At 40.2% G+C, this 16,937-nt stretch overlaps 1 protein-coding gene across 2 annotated transcripts in view; it reads right to left on the reverse strand.

Annotated features, from left to right (window-relative positions):
* The window catches only part of LOC146562134 (dual specificity testis-specific protein kinase 1), a 29,117-nt gene extending 12,806 nt beyond the window's left edge, over positions 1-16,311 (reverse strand). Inside the window, exons 1-2 of one of the 2 annotated variants that reach the window (XM_085293609.1) lie at positions 16,081-16,311; positions 14,782-14,848 (exon numbers count right to left, since the gene is read on the reverse strand). In XM_085293609.1, the coding sequence (XP_085149735.1) occupies positions 14,782-14,812 (31 nt within the window). In that variant the 5' untranslated portion in view covers positions 14,813-14,848; positions 16,081-16,311. The remainder of the gene's footprint in view (positions 1-14,781; positions 14,849-16,080) is intronic. The other variant, XM_085293610.1, reaches the window with a different exon arrangement.
* Between the last annotated feature and the right edge of the window lie 626 nt (positions 16,312-16,937).

Genomic DNA, 16,937 nt, shown 5'->3' on the forward strand with positions numbered 1-16,937 from the left:
AAATAAAAAACTCTGGGAATGTAGACAGTCTTGCTAAATGTATTTTTGAAATTAGGCACATCACCAATGAGACTTAGACTTGAAAGGGCCAATCAGCTAACACTGCTTCTTTCCATCTAGTGTCTTTCTAGGCGACGTCAGGGCAAGTTAAAGCAGGCTTGTACAAAACCTCCACCATCTTCGACTACATGTTGAAATTACCTTTAGGGCACAAAATCTTAGAAAGCCGCTCCACTGAGTTGGTGGAGGGCTGATGTTGCTATGATGCTCTCCAAAGCTGCAGAGCAGGGACTAAACCTCCCAGCTGTAGACCATGATGGCGGAGCTGGAGTTCATCATCAGGATGACAAACTCACTAAAGAGGCAGCTGGTTATGGCTCCATTATTCAGTTGTTGCAAAGTATATAAATGCCATTGACATGCTCACAACATGCCCTTAAAGCATCTGTGATAATTATGTTCACACTGTGATAAACATATTCCAACTCTGTTTCAGTTTAAGCGTTATTTTCAATAAACAGCATGCTCTAAAAAAAGTTTTGTCTAACTCCCATTTCTTCTTCTTGCATGTTGAAGTTCTACTTGGAACCTTGTTAAGATTCAACCATGCAAAATATGATTCTTTGCCATTTTTTCAGTTCTCTTAAAATTAGAGCGCATATGTATTTGCTCACTGCTGCTAAACTGAACACACCAACCAAAAGGGCAATTTATGCATTTAACAGCATGAAAGCAACTACAGATCAACGAGACGCTCACAAAAGGTATCATTTCACACTTACACTAGGCTGCATAGATGAGGGAAAATGCTTCCACTTAACAGGCTGCAGCAAAGGTGATAAAAAAAGATTTTTAAAATGATTAAAATGAGGGCAGGGCTGCTTGCTGAACACAGAATCTTTCTAAAAATTGTTTAGTAACAGTTTCTATCTTCAACACAACACAGTCAAGAGTCAATCTGGACTATCAGTGAATTACTAATAAATAAGACAGTTATATATGTCCTGCATCTGGAGCTAAGACAGTAACAAGAACTTCAAGTCCGGTTATCAGAAGGACAAAGACGAGGAGATTTCTGTTCAACTGTCTTGAAAGTCTGCTTTACGTGAGTTGGAAGAACGTGTTTATCGTTAGGGCATTGTAGTGTAGTGTCAACATGCCTAAGTCCACAAAAAGACTGGCAGGCAGCAGACGTCCACACAGACCCTTACACCATATGATGATGAAGTGATCAGTGTCTTAGAGTTTGCATTCGTGTTCAACTGTGAACTCAGGGCAAGACAACAAAAAAGCCACACACATACACATACGTACACACACACAGTATACTAATAACTGTATACTGCAAAGTTTCATCATGTCCAAAATGCTTATCTATTATTTCTAGCTATCCACCCCAACATAGCGGGGGCTATGAATCAGCTCTGAGGTTGTCTACTAGAAACTCCCCACTTAGTGTCTAAGGCTCCAGAGAAGTTATTAAGAGGCAAATTATGCACTGTGGGTTTTGTTGTTTTGTGGGACTTCTGAGTCAACCCACACCCTTTGACCTCCATTCCTCAACTCCCAGCCCAAGTTTCATATTGAAAATCAGCACATAGGGACTATTGAAAGTTTGTCCTGTGCTCTATCCCTGACTATCTTCCTGGTCATTAACTTGAAGACCTTTTTGTTTAGACACTCGCATCATTGGTTTTAACTGTTTTACCTTTCGGTTCACTTACTGTGGGCTAACTAAACCTCCATTAACATTGTTCTCATAAAACTGTAGTTAACGTAATGGTTTTAGACCTATGTAAAAAGATATCCAGTCATGTCAACTTTCTGACTTTACAGTTCTTTCTTTGAGATCCTATGAGGTCTAATTCATCATAGGTGCTAACCCTGACCCTACACTAGGCTTACCATGGCAAGAACTTAGGCCTGTTGAGCAACCAGCCATAGTGCCAAAACTATTAAGCATGGTTTCCTTATTCTCTTCATTCAGTTCTCCAAAATATTGGTTGTAACTCTGGAGTGCAGATGGGTAGGATAACGTTCCCACTGTGAAGATTGCTCTCTGTTCCTTCACAAAGTGGGTAGTCCTGACCCAATTCCAGGCACACAGGGCTGGCGTGACAGCAGTGAAGGTCAGTTTGTTTTTCCCCCAACAACAATCTCAGTTGCCTTTACAATGACGCTGGTGGAAAGCGCGCGCTGACACGCTAAAACAATTGGCAGGGTTTTGTCAATAAAGTCGGGGGAATCAACCCCAGCTATTCACGCTGCTTTTGTTCATTCAGCTTCAGACTAAACAATCACTGCACTTTCAGCTCTGGCACTATCAGAGAGAAATGCTTACAGTGCAGCCCCATCATCTAACTGTCAATCTCTCCGCATCTCTTTTCTCCCGCCTCCATCCATCATCTCTCTTCCTTATTCATCTTGACTGGTCGGTTCCCAAATTTGTAAGATGAAGGACGTCGTGCTCTCGAACCTGTCAGCAAGCTTTTAGACTCCATTGTTGTCACATTATGATGAAGTGTAACTAAATGAAACTAGATGAAATTATTTCTGGCACTGTTGGGGGAAACTTGCAAATTTTACTGAATAACATTGGCGAGAACTTCATGTTTCTTTGATCCACTGTCTGTCCCCAACTATCTCAGCCTAAACTTTCAAATGGTCTGTTTTACCATCAAAATGAATCTGATAAGAAACTATAACTATAAAAGCTGCTGGAGTAATTCCCTGAATAAAATGGACTGTGTGAAAAATTAAAAAAAATTGAACAGAAGTCCACTTTTGCGCTGTTCCATATTCAGTGAGAGCCACTTTCATTAATTTAGTGGAAGTGTTGTCATGTGCGCTCTGCTAACAGTACACTCAGTGAAGCAACATGGCTACGTTTACAGCTGAAGGTAAACACATTGCATGATTTATGTCTCAGTTTCAGATTCTTGTGCGTTTCCACATTCTGTTTCTGTCTGCTTTTCTCATCCTCCCTCTCATTTTCCACTCCGCTGTCTCCAAAGTCATCATTTCAGGAAAAGGTGGACATTCCAAGTGTTGCATCATAAGCTGGTTCTGAACTTTTTTAAGCCTTCACTTTAGGTTTACCACTTGTCGTTGTCTTCTACCAGCCACAACATCCACATTTAGATGGCAGAATAAGAATGTGCTACCATACTGCATATTAACTCTTCAACACTGCTATAAAGATTTAAACAGTCTTTCATCAAGCAAAGAATAATTTGGCTGCTCTGGTTACTCCAAGTGATCCATGACAGGTTTAAGAGCTCAAGCTTTGTCTTTTTTCTGTTTTTCCCCAAACATAAGATGAGAAGGTTAGGCAAACAAAATGCCGGAATATGTTGTTATCACAACCCGCTGTGAGTTAGACCTGTCTGACCATACACCCCCTCAACAGGAATAGTAATGCTGGCCATGACCACAATGACGTCCTTCCAGCTGATAAGGAATGACGTTCAAGAAAGTTGCAAAATAAATACCACTTTGCACCAGGGCAACATTTTTCTTCAGTGCTCTGCCTCTCAACATGAGGATTCTCACAGAAGAATGTCAGAAAGGAACATACTGGGAAAAGTGCAAATGCTGGAATTTCACGTCATTAGGCGACATCAATGCAGTGTCTCCCTAGATTCAGGTATTACCACTTGAAGCCAATTTAATAAGAATTACACAAGGGTCTTGGCTGGTATCTTCTCTAAATTAAACCAAACACCAGGTAATGAGCTTGATGACACATTAACTTCCCAAAAGACAAGACTGACAAGTGTAGTCACAAGCACAACACTACGATGTCAGCATGTATCCCTACAGTTATTTACACTTTCAAATCCAAGAAATTGAAACAGATAGCAGATGAGGTTCCACTGACCCTCTTTAGAAGGGTTATTTCAGCCTCTGATCTCAGGTCTGTTGATCTCTTTTCAATTGAAGTGTATCCCGTGATGAAAATATATAAAAAGCTTTCTGTGACCTTCAGATAAAAGCTTGTGGATATCTGATTCTAGCAAGGGATGTAACCCTTTGAGAACCAAGTCATCATCACAGAATCATCAGCTTTGAAGAAAAGCAGAACCTTTTCTGGAAACAATGTAAAAAAATTTTTTACTGTGTGTCAATTACAACGATTATTTCTTTGTCCAATGATTTTGGAAATCATACAAAAATATATAAAAATAAAAGTTCCTAACCCCATGCTACAAGACTGCAATTGATTTTTCAAAATGTATAAACCGTTACAGTCACCACTGAGGTTGACTTAGACCTCTGAGGATTGAAAACATCTCCATAAAATTTGAAATGAATAATTCTGCTGTAATCACCATCATTTGCTGAAGATTTCCAGTGACTGCCAATGTGTCCAGGACTGAGGATGTTTCAACAGAATAATGACCCTAAGTAGCAAATTAATAAGGAAGAGCCCAACCAGACAAAATGATGGGTTATGGAATAACCTAGCAAAAATCCCACATATGAATCTGAAAAGCTACATGAGCAATACACACATGAAACTCAGAAACATTGTGCAACTGAAGAAATTATGCATGGAGAAGCTGTCAGTAATGTAAGCAAGCTGACAATTATGCAAAGAGCAATATAAGAGGTCATTTCTGCAGAGTCTGCAAAGAGACTAGGTTAGCTTTATTTACATTTGCCACAGGCAGTTGTACATCTGGTTATATATTTCTGTTCATTTACAAATTCAAAATTTTTCTAAATACCTCCACAATTCTGAGTTGTGGAGGTATTTAGAATGCTTAGCATTAGCTGAATCTAATGCTAAGCTGACAAAATTCTGTAGAAAGAAAGATCTTTAAAATACAAAGATTCAGCTTTGGACTGCACTAAAATCACAGAAAGAGGAGTGAAGAAATTTCAGCTCTGTTTATTACTGAGAAAAGGGTGAAAATCTCTGTGGTTTTTGTCAAAAATCATCACACTTCCCTAGGAAAAAAACCCAGTCTGCCAGTTCTGTGAAGAACTGATATTGTAGCCAGAATATGACTGGATAACATGATCCTCAGAGCCACACTGACTTCAGGCATAAAGCATGGAGATTATGTGGGTAACTGCACCGCAGCAGAGTGTTAATCTGCACGTAACAGCCCTCTAGTCATGACATTTTTGGCAGCAGCCTGGTGCATTAAAGCTGAGCACTTCAACTAGCCTGAGCCAAGCCACAGTAGCTGTTAATTGCTTCATGGATTTTCCAAAGCGAGGTGACGTTTGTCTTGGAGCCACAGAAGCCTCAGAGCTCTGCCTTCATCTGCAAGTTTGCAAAACCAGAGATGGCAGGCTAGAGGATCACTGATGCATCAGACTTGCTGATATCAGATCAATAAGGGAGGCCCAGAGCAAGACTATGCATAGCTGTGGCACCCCATTGTTGTCAACCACCAAGTGTGGTTGACAATGTAGTGATTCAGCATTACCATTAATACTGCAAGACAGAAAGCCCACCAGAGCTTATCTTTGTATTTTTACATGCTGCAGTGCCATTTTTTGGAGCATTTCAAGTTGCTATACATAAATACAACCATTACATCCCAAATTTCAATAATATGTATGCATTAAATCCATAGTGACTACATAAATTGTAAAAATGTGCACTAAACTACAAAAAAATTGAAAATTGTTTTGTGTTTTATACATTTTTCTAGTTACAGAAATTTCAGAGATATATCCCTCAGAATTGTAAATGTAAAAAAGTTGCACAAAATAGTTTCCAAACACAGGAAATATATTTTGAGTGTCTTTATAGTTTCATTTTTGAGATGCACAAATTTTTATGAACAGCAGGAAAAATTTAAATAAATATTATTGTGCACAATTTATAACATTTTCCCACAAAAAAATGACATCACTTCTGGCTTTTGCAAGAATGTGATACACAAGTGATTGTTCGCACTGATGTTTATTTCAACGTAGAAAGTGGTATGAACAGCTGATCAGATTGGCAAAGCGCGTTTCTGGAAACAATCTTTTTGCTGTTGTCAAAAACAACTTTTTTTTAAAAAAATTTGCAAAGGCATTAGTGGAAGGAAACTGACCTGGGACAATGTAAGTACAAATCCTCCAATTTCCTCCAACTCCTCCAAAAAATGATTGTTCTAGCTTATTTGGTTGCAATTCTACTGGGATTTAAAAATTGTTACGCAAATCGGAAAGCACATGCTCCGATGGGCTTAAAACGGTTAACGGCTAAAAAATACGATATTTATTTTAACATTCAACGTTTTCTTTAAATCACAACTCATAAAACTCTGAAACCATTCAGAAGCACAAATAAGCACTGGGGCCCGGCCCTGGCCCGGTGGCCTTTGGTACATTGGTGAAACTAAGGACCTCTTTAGCTGGCAGGGAGGTTTTTACCATCTTTTTGCAGGTTTTAAATACACTTTAAAACAGCACGCATCAACAACACATGTGAGTGGATGGAGTGGCGTCTTCACACCACCATTCTGTGTTTGCCGTCCGCGGATGGAGGCCGGGAGGAGGAGCTGGCTGTCAGGTCAGGCTGGTGGACTGCTGGGGCGATCGTGGCTCAAGAGTTGGGAGTTTGCCTTGTAATCGGAAGGTTTCCGGTTCGAGCCCCGGCTTGGACAGTCTCGGTCATTGTGTCCTTGGGCAAGACAGTTCACCCCTTGCCTACTGGTGGTGGTCAGAGGGCCTGGTGGCGCCAGTGTCCAGCAGCCTTGCCTCTGTCAGTGCGCCCCAGGGCGGCTGTGGCTACAACGTAGCTTGCCATCACCAGTGTGTAAATGTGTGTGTGAATGGGTGGATGACTGGATGTGTAAAGCGCTTTGGGGTCCTTAGGGACTAGTAAAGCGCTATACAAATACAGGCCATTTACCATTTATCTTCTGCTGCAAGGACCAGGGAGGTCTGCTTGTCTCCACCTCAAAGTGAAGGGGACTATCTCCTGGGTTCTGGGGGCTGATTGCCCCTCTGGGGGTATTGGTGCCTGGATCTGGGAGTACACAGTGTGTATGGGGGAGTGTAAATGTGTGTACGCCATCCAATTCTGCACTGTGACAGCTGCTGCTGCATGACCCCTCCCCCAAAGCTCTCCTCTGCTCTTCTCTGAGTGGGCGCCGTGACTGTCCCTGCAGTGGTCATCATGGGGGGGCCTCTGGATGTCTGGGGCCCAGGTCTCATCCATGCCGGCTTTAGGTGCTGACAGGAGGGCCTGTGGCTCCCCCGCACCCACTATTAGCGCTCACACACACAGGTGTACAAACAGGTATGCACAGACACAGTATCTTGGGCTGCTACTGCCTCTAAAAATATCTTGTATTATTAGTACTGTGTGCTGTTCACTAACATTGTCTCTGTTATTTTTGCATATGTTGGCTGTTGCTGTGGTTTCTCTGCTGTTTTCTGTTTTTTTCTCTAAACAGGTGTTGAAGCAGACTCCCAGTGTTTTTTCTCTCTCTCCATCTCTCTTCTCCTTTATTGTTCTCTCCTTCTGTTAACTTTCTCCCCAACTTCACATACTTTTTTTTCTCTTTTCCGTCCGCCGGTCTTGTACATTGTGGTTCTAATAACCCAACATAAAAAAATCCTAATAAAATATCACTATCAAGTAGACAGTTATAGCAAATGCCATAATGCTCTACTTGCGAAAGCAAATCTGTTGGCATTTTTTCACCTTCAGACAACAATTCTGATTGCTACACTGCCAGATGGGACAGAGGAAAAAAGCAAAACAAAACAACAACTAAATGGCTACGTATGTCTCTATGCATAAATATATGAATGAAAAATTACAAAAAAAAAAAAAAAAAAAGAGAGAAAATGAACTGGAAATTCACTTCCAGAATTGCAGCCATTAACAAAAGTGGGCAACTTTGATACTTGTAGTCACATGTGAACAATTTCTCTATGCATACAATAGTCCAACATGTGCAGGACATGAGCAACACTGTTGTTCAGTCAGGAAGTCTGGGTGTCATTGGTAACAACAATTTTTTTTGTTTTGTTTTTTTTGTGCAAAGAAAGCCTTGCAGTCCAAACTCTACATAATTAAAAATAAAATAAGTATAGTTCAGCATCAAGCTCTCATATTTACACATTTGCAGAAAATATTTACACAAAACTCAACACTGAGTGTGAGTGAAGATCTCTGCAAAACCTTTTTAACCAAGATCTACTAACAATTCATCCCTATCACTGAGTAAAAAAGTAGGCAACTGAACTTCCTCAGGGTTTATTAAGACATTTCGCTTCACATCCAAGACGCTTCATTAATTCTAAAACAACTGTTGGAAAGCCAAAGGTAATAAATCCCTAATGAGGCTGTCCCATAGGTGGTAGCCCTGAGGGTCACTAACCCACTAACGATTATATGAGTCATCACATGAGTTAAGGTGTGGAAAAAACATGTGGGTCATTCCCGTCACTGGGGCCGACAGGTGAAACCGCTGTGACACATTGCCCCAGCCCACCATAATGTTAGCTATTGACAGCACCTTAGGCAAGGTGCGAGTGGGGGTTAAACCACCTGGACTCCTGGGATTCACTTTAAGTGGTGATTCACAGTGTATGCAGTTGACCTCCTTTACTCTTCCCTCAAAGAAGGGCATCCTTGAATGTGAATGTGTGCCGTTTCTCCTTTGAGTGCAGAGGTCCAAGTATTCCTCACTGCACTGCACTGCACAAACTTTTTAAGCTTGCATTGGGTGTTTTGTCTTTCATGTCTGGTATTCTTTGCTGTGCATTGAGGTTTGGATAAATGCCTGTTTTAAGAGTTTTCTTTATATGTGTGCAATCCTTTTCTTTTTTTTCTTTAGAGGAAAGAAGAAATGCAGTTTGTGGGGACAGGTTAATTGAGTAATCCAAATTGCCCATAGGTGTGAATGTGGGAGTGAATGTGAGTGCAAACGGTTGTCTGTCCCTGTGTATTGGCCCTGCGACAGACTTGCGACCTGTCCAGGGTGTACCCCGCCCCTCGCCCTATGACAGCTGGGATAGGCTCCAGCGCCCCCCGCGACCCTGAAAAGGATAAGCGGAAGCAAATGGATGGATGGATGGATGGATGGATGGATGGATGGATGGATGGATGGATGGAAAGAAGGGGTGATTAGGACCCTACACCCAAAGTTCTAGTGGCCAGTTGGAGTCAAACAGCAGGTAATGATCTGTGTGTGTGTGTGTGTGTGTGTGTGTGTGTGTGTGTGTGTGTGTGTGTGTGTGTGTGTGTGTGTGTGTAGGGGGGGGTTCCGATAAAATTTAGCATTGAGGTTTCCATCCTCCTTCATTGGTATGTTCCCTGGTGAACTTTTCAGTGGGGGTGTCATTTTCTTGGATTTTGCTTTTGACCAAGGTGTTTCAAAAAACAGACCTAAAGAAGCACAGTTGCCTTCTTTTCAAGCTCTCAAGACAGCAAGGAGGTTTTTCCTTTCCACTTCTTTTCCACATCTTTCTTCACTGACCTCTCTGTGTGCGTTTACTGTGCTAAAGATCAAGTTACAGGCTTTTGTTTCTTTTTTACCTTGAATCTATTTCTGCTACACCACCCCACACTTTCGCAGCGTCTGGTTTTGTTTTTACTGGAGCATCTGGAACATTAAGTGTCAAGTGTCAACAAAAAAAACAATCTCAAGTTTGTACTGTTTCAGTTTCCCAATGCTTTCGTTACAATATAATTAAGAGGATGGAAAGATTCTCAGATACAACAAAGTTGTAATGGTGGTAATTCTGTAATGTGCTCTGCCCTGCGGTATAGTTCTTAATACCATGGTGAAGTGGTAATGTGGTTGTGGCTCCAACCACATCCCCATGGAAGAAAATTCCATAGTTGCGCACATTTAAGCGTAATCTCTTGGTAATGACTACACAAAAATGATGAGATGATACAGGGGGAGGGGCCAGACACAGACAAACAGTTATGTAGGCAATTTGGTCTAGCCAGGTTAAATCATCGCTGGAGAACAAGATTCATTTTGTTGTGAGATTAAACAGTAAAACACTGAAGAGTATATATAAATGTTTAAATAAGTTTATTTGGCATCTCTTGTAGTATCTGTTGTTTTAGTAGCTGCGTCACTGCCTCAAGGACGAGCTATCAGTGATCGCCAGTGGCAACAGCTGGCCAGGCAAGGCAATGTTTTGAAAATTTCATTTCCCCGTTGATGCATGAAATTATTATTACAAGATTCAAAATCAACTGAATCTGCCTCGTTGCGGTTTTATGTCACACCTTGCAACACCGTTGTGCATAAGTGAAAGTACATAGGTTTGTACTGAGAATTCTGTGCTACTTTGAAATTAATGTGTGTGGAACAGCGACACTGATCAGCACTCAGACACTGATCTCCGATTGCCCGACTGATTCTTTTCTTTTGTTTCTTTCCCTAAATCGAAGCATAATGTGACTGTGCATTTGCAGAGACACGCACTTACATCGTCTCCTAAACTTTTCTCCCCTCTTGGTATTTGTGAAAAGCTCTGCTGTGTACAGGAATGGCAGGTGAAGCTCACAGTAGAGACAAGATATTTTACACAATGCTTACACACAGCATGCATTTTGATTTATTGAGCTAAAAGAGAAGGGTATATTTTATATTAATATAAGATTTAATTTAAGACATGGTAACATGTAGCAACCAAACCCCCAATTAAGCAACAGTAAACTAATTAACTGAAAAGCAAATAAAATAAACACTTAAAATGGCATTTGTTAAAAACCACCTCAAGCTGTTGCACTGTCATAAGTTGATTGTAACCATAGATCCACTGACAACTTTCGCCAGCACATGTGACCCATATGGTACCCATGCAGACAGTGGCGTAAAAGGATTGCATGTGTCTATGCGCATGGTCTATAAAATGTCAATTAATGTTCATTGATCAACCAAAATTCTTTGGTTTTTCCAAATGCAATCAGGCCATCTGGGAGTCTCACCATATTAGCGAGTGTGTCTCTTTCTCTCTGTGGTTATGCATGGCATGCAAACAAACAGTGAAGATTCTATTCCACAACAGAGTGACACCCAACCGCTTATGGAAACACTGGGCAGAGAGATGCCTCACTCTATATTTTCTTCTGAAAAAGAAAAATGCCATTTGAGAACAAGACACCACTTGTACAAGATGGCTGAGTGGGCTGAAAACAGCGCTGGAGGTCATACAAAATGTGGAAGCAGCACAATGTATCTCTGTCCCCTTCTACTGCCTCCCACCATCGCTGCAGCAACACTGAACTCATCCAGTGTTTGAGCCAAACATCAATGTTTGTCAACTTCAGGCTATATAGGAAAAAAGTGCATTTCCACCCCCAAGAGACCAACGAAGACGAGTTGTCTGACTGGATCAAGTGTGGCAATCACTTTGTAAATTTTTGATGTTTCAAAATCAAAGATGGCTACAGTAAACATGCTCACATTCAAGCTTCACAACGTGGATAATGTGCATTAAACTTTCTATAAGAGAGACAAGGGGATAAACAAACTCGCCACCTAACTCAGCTCTTTGGCTAAGGCATAAAAACTACTTGATGTTGGCTGATGCATCAAAACTAGTTAGTTGGTATAAGTAAAAAATTATGGTTTGGGTTTAGAAAGACCCTTTCGAAATGTTAGCACATTAAAAAGTACTGATGTTACTTTCTGTGATATTTTACACCACAGAGAGGCGATATGAGGAAAACAACATGAGATTTTAGAGATGACATTCTCAGCATTTGCCACCTGCAAGGTGAGCACTTCGTTTAGTCGAGATGCACTCATCAGTATGATTTTATATAAAAATAAAACAAAACACGTGTGTATATCATAGAATCCTCTCCACCACAGCAAGTCTGCTTATAAAGAAATCCTTCCCTCAGTGATAGATTGAGGCAAACACCACTGATTACTTAAGAACTGCTTTTTAAATGGATGATCCATCCTACACAATCAGTGCAAACATGAGCCCTGCAGCTAAGCAGCCAAGATTCCCAGCCATGTAGCAGAACTGTCAAGGTAAACAAAAAGGCGGTAAAATTCTGACCTTGAAACAGCACGCCGAATACAACGCCAGCGGCTAACAGAGATAATAATCTAAATACAAATTTATTTAACTCACTGCCCCTACAGACCATTGAAAAGACGATAAGCCTGACGTCATCAGAAAAACTCCAGATATAAATTCTGTGTGAGCAAGCAGTAAAATATTTTATTATATTTACATATGGTTCTTTGTCTAAAATGTCAAATGGTAACTCTCAGATGTAGGTGTTTGTTTTGGCCAGCGATTAGCACAATCTCATATCTTTTGTAATACGTAATAGAGACAAACCCAGGAGTTCAGGGACAACAATGTTAATGGGAAAACAACTCAGTGCAATTATCTATGTGACCCAAAGAGTTCAAAGCTAAATAAATAAATGAAGAAACAGAAAAAATCTATAAATAAAATTGTATTTTACTACGTTCATGTTATAATAGCAATATTATTGCAAAGTTCTTTTTATATTTCACACCACTGATGTTGTTTCTGCTGCAACACCTTTCAAGAAATAATGTTAAAACTCTAAAAGTTTGCTCGCCAATTAGCACCTGTAAGCTAGAGCAACATCAAAGCCAAACCTATTCCAAATCAATTTATTTACACTAATAGAACATTTTTTTAACTATCTATCAAGCCAACTAGCTTGGTCTACTTATGAGCTTAAGTACCATAGAGGATACAGAATCGGGAACAGCGATGGGTAGTAACGTGTTAAGTAATGTGTTACTGTAATCCAATTACTTTTTTTTCAAGTAACGAGTTAGGTAAGGGATTAATATTGCGAAAAAAGTAATTCGATTCTTGTTACTTTCTCGTAATCACGCTGCATTATTGCGTTACTAAACTGTGATTTTGTTTGTGAGAGTGTCTCATGACAATGGCGTAAGTGCGTGCAACCTCTGTGGCAGTGTGTGTAGATCAACAGAGTACGACCATGCAGCATTTAAAGCTTGGAAGTACTGACATTACTCTGAGTAAAAAAGTATACACCGCTGTACACTCTGCATGGAAAGAAAATTTTCTACAGCGAAAAATGAAACTTCAAATCTGAGCAAGCACCTAGCACACTGTCATGGGAATGTGACATTCACAGAGAAACCCTTGGATCCCCCCGCTGACATGACTGCGACACCGGGCAAACCTCCACCAGCCCCACTCCTGCTAAACAGCTGACAACAGATTTAAGAGCAGCAGGACTTAGTGTTGCTGAATCTTTTCATTTTATTTATTTTTGTTCTGTTTTACTTGCATCAATTTGAAAGAGTGAGTGTAAACACAGAAAGAATATTTTATTTTATATGCTGGAATATGCAGAAAATAGGTTTAAATGTTAAACCTATTTTCTGCATATAATTTAATTTTTGCGTGATTTAATGTGCATAAAATTAAAAGATTAAAGCCAATAAAACACATTTTAAAAAGAGACTTTTTCATTTGATTCAATTTTATATGATGGATTATGCAGGAAAAAAAATAGAATTGGGCTGACAGGTCTATTGCTTTATTACCTATTTAGGTTCTATATCGTGTTTTTAAAAAGTAACTAAGTAATAAGTAACTAATTACTTTTGAAAATTAGCAATTACTATTGCTATTTTCAACTAACTTGACCAACACTGACAGGGAATACAGTGTTGATAATTCAGACTCACCTCTACTACATTAAATATGATTAAAGAGCAAAAAGATCACAAGTGAAACTAGCCAACAGAAGCTAGTTATTCCAGCTATCACAGCTAATGTGGGAAAGCAGTATATTTGCTCAAATTGGTAGTGAGTTCAGTCACTCGCCTCAAAGCCTATATAACTTCAAAGATGTCAAGTGGGTAGGTCCTTAAATAAAAGTTAGTTCACCTGTCAAGTTCTACCCATGCCATTTCGCAGCAACTAAATTACAATTTGTGGAGGAAAGTAAGGAGTAATTAGTTAAGTATTTGTAGTTCATTTCTGTTCAAGCGATTCATAATTTTCATATCGATGCTACTCGCCATATTACTAAAAACAGTACTATGCAGTTGCAGTTATTTGACAGCTTGACCCAAGTTAATCGCAAACTGAGTGCACATTGACAGCAGCCTGATAGCAGACTGACAAAGCCGTCTTAATGCATGCAAGTCGACTGCGAGTGTTCACAAACCTGGTTCCTGTTCTTAAAGCAGCCATTTCAAAAGGTAAGAACAAACCACAAGTTCATCGCATCGTGGGTTAGCAATTCATTAACAGGTTTTCAGTGTCACAAAGTTGGCTCTTTTTAACACAGATGGATCATCACTGTAACTTCTAACCTGCTCCAATGCAGATTATTGTGATCATTTTATAAAAACTGACATGTTATTTTAGCAAGTCACCAAGTCAAATGCAGACATTTGTAGCTGGTAACTTCAAGCCTACACAGGATGTGTTGAACATGGAGCCCAGGTAACGGGACACCTCTGTAACGCACCATCTCTGGACACATTTAGACAGGCTGCTGCTGAACAAAGTCTTTCTATTTCAGAACATTGCAGAGCTAGACACAAATACCCTACAGCAGATTCACCTGCTTAAAGCAAGAGTCCATCAAATACACACTTATTTAACACATACAGCCGCTGCTGTGGAGGTGACACACTGACATTACAGTAAGCAGTGCAGCACCGAAACACATCACAGCTCGAGACGAGCGATAAAGTTGTGATTTCTCAGTTCACTGTCAGATTGCTTTGGAGTCGTTGCATTTACAATCCATTGGCAAACTACATGAAAATGGAATGAAAATTCATTAAAAATCTTAATACTTACTCCACTGATTTAATAAGCTATTCATGTGCATCTTGTAGTGGAACAAATCCAGAAGCTTCTGCAGAAACTGAGGAGGAACCACAGTCAAAAAGCACACACACACACACACACACACATGCACACACACAGCTTTTTACAAAGACAAGACAAGAGAAAAACAAGCAAGCAAGCAACACTGAACAATAACACAAACACTGATTGACAGACAGGACACTGAACTACGAGACAGCTGTTACTTCATGCATTATGGTTAAAAACTGCTAAAGAAACAAAATCAGTGCCTTTGCACAAAAAGACATACAAACCTTCCTGTTTATGATTATTATTATTCATGATGCTGAATTAACACCACTGTCACAGTGGTTCACAACCCATGTGACCTGTGATCCTTCCTTATCAGGAGAGTGATAAGTGATTTGAGTGAGTGATTTTTTTTTTCTTTCCAGGAAAGTTATAAACCTTAAAAAGCAAAAACATTAACCTTGATTTTGAATTCTGTACTTTAATTGGAATATCAATATTTTGACCAGTGTAAAAATTAGCAGCTAACGCTAGCAAGCTTGAGTAACAAGCAGCATCCATAAACTGTACAAGTGCAGTTGAATGGTCAGTACCTCACACTAGGCCGTATCATTTGTCAGAGAACAACAGCTCAAACACAGCAGAGACATCCACTTTAGCAGCTTCACTTAGCAGAATTCACTCGTTAAAGAGTTGCCATAAAAATGAAAACTATCCATAAAGGCCAACATTTTTTGTACCATGTTACACACATGTGTTTGAATCCTGTTTAAAGTGGCCACTTTGAAATAAGATTCTATGGGGATTGACTCATTTTTAGAGTCAAAGTCAAGTGGACATTAGAGGAACTGCAGCTTTTTGGAACTTTGTCACTGGTTTCATTTCTCAGCTTAGAAAGCTGAGGTGACACTTTTAAATGGATCATGCTAAACAAATTTGATATCACACATTATAATTAGTCCTGTTGCTAAACTGTAAATATCTGTTAAGACAGCTTTAAGGATGTGCACACCTAACCACAAAGCACGTTTCCTTTTTCTCTCTTCTATCTGACTTTAAGTTAAAAAAAAAAAATGGCCCCTCTTCAGAGTTTCTGGGGACCGCACTATGAATGACTACCCCTGGGTGAAACCAGTGGGCACTATCACAGTTTGGTGTTTTCCATTGTAGTCAATATTAAGTTCGGATGGTGCTGAGCATTTCGCGCCTAGTGGCAGACAGACTTTAGTTTTAACCGTTTAACATAACCCACTTTCTGTTAAATCGTCCAGCACTTACATAGACTGAGTCCCAGCGTCGATGTGCAGATCTGCTTTAAAGTGTCGCTGAAATACTTGGCATCATATATCCGCTCTACTTCGCTGTGTGTGCAGGAAGTCGCGGTTGTTTTGGTAGCTTTCTTCACAGAGAGCTGGTGGTAAAGTCAGCTCACGGCGTCGGTGTTGAAACGAGCCTCGCTAATGCAAATGCATGTTTCATGTGTTGTCTTAGGAACCAGCTTCACCAGCACGTCGGTGGATGAAACTCCACCCACGAGGAGAGGAGGCCGGCCAGCGCGGGCAGGCAGGGAGACAGCCTCAAAGAGTCTGTGTTGATGTCGGGAGGATACTGAGGAAATGATGAACATTTTCACATACAGTGGCGATTTTTGTTTTTTACAGGCTTTATGACACACTGGATTTAAATGTATTGTTAGAGGGCAACTATTGTACTTCAAGGGCCCTGCAAGCCTGTGCTGAGTCTTCACAACAATACTGACTATAAAGGATACAGTGCTGTCACAGCTGTTCGTACTGATGAGAAGTATCTAGATACAGCACAGAGGTGGGAGTGTTTTGAACAATGCTGAGCACTGGCTCAGAGCATAAACTCCCACTCAGTCAGTGTGGGAAATGAATAGATTGGAGCAGACCGCGCACAAATAAACGAAAAATGGACGTAGGGGCGCGGGGGTCTGTATATGACAAGGGTAACACAACAATACAGGATCATTTAGGCTAACCCTTTTCTGTCACTATCAATCAAGGTAATTAGCAACATAATTTGTGGATTAACATACTTGATAGCACCAGAAAATTATTTATTGACATATTATCTCAAAATGGAATCCCTACAGGGTAGTCCTGTTAGTCCCT

Source organism: Mchenga conophoros, linkage group LG12, assembly GCF_057382185.1.
Source record: "Mchenga conophoros isolate Kocher_MC1m ecotype Shallow Benthic linkage group LG12, M_conophoros_male_GT1.1, whole genome shotgun sequence".
Taxonomy (NCBI): Eukaryota; Metazoa; Chordata; class Actinopteri; order Cichliformes; family Cichlidae; genus Mchenga; species Mchenga conophoros.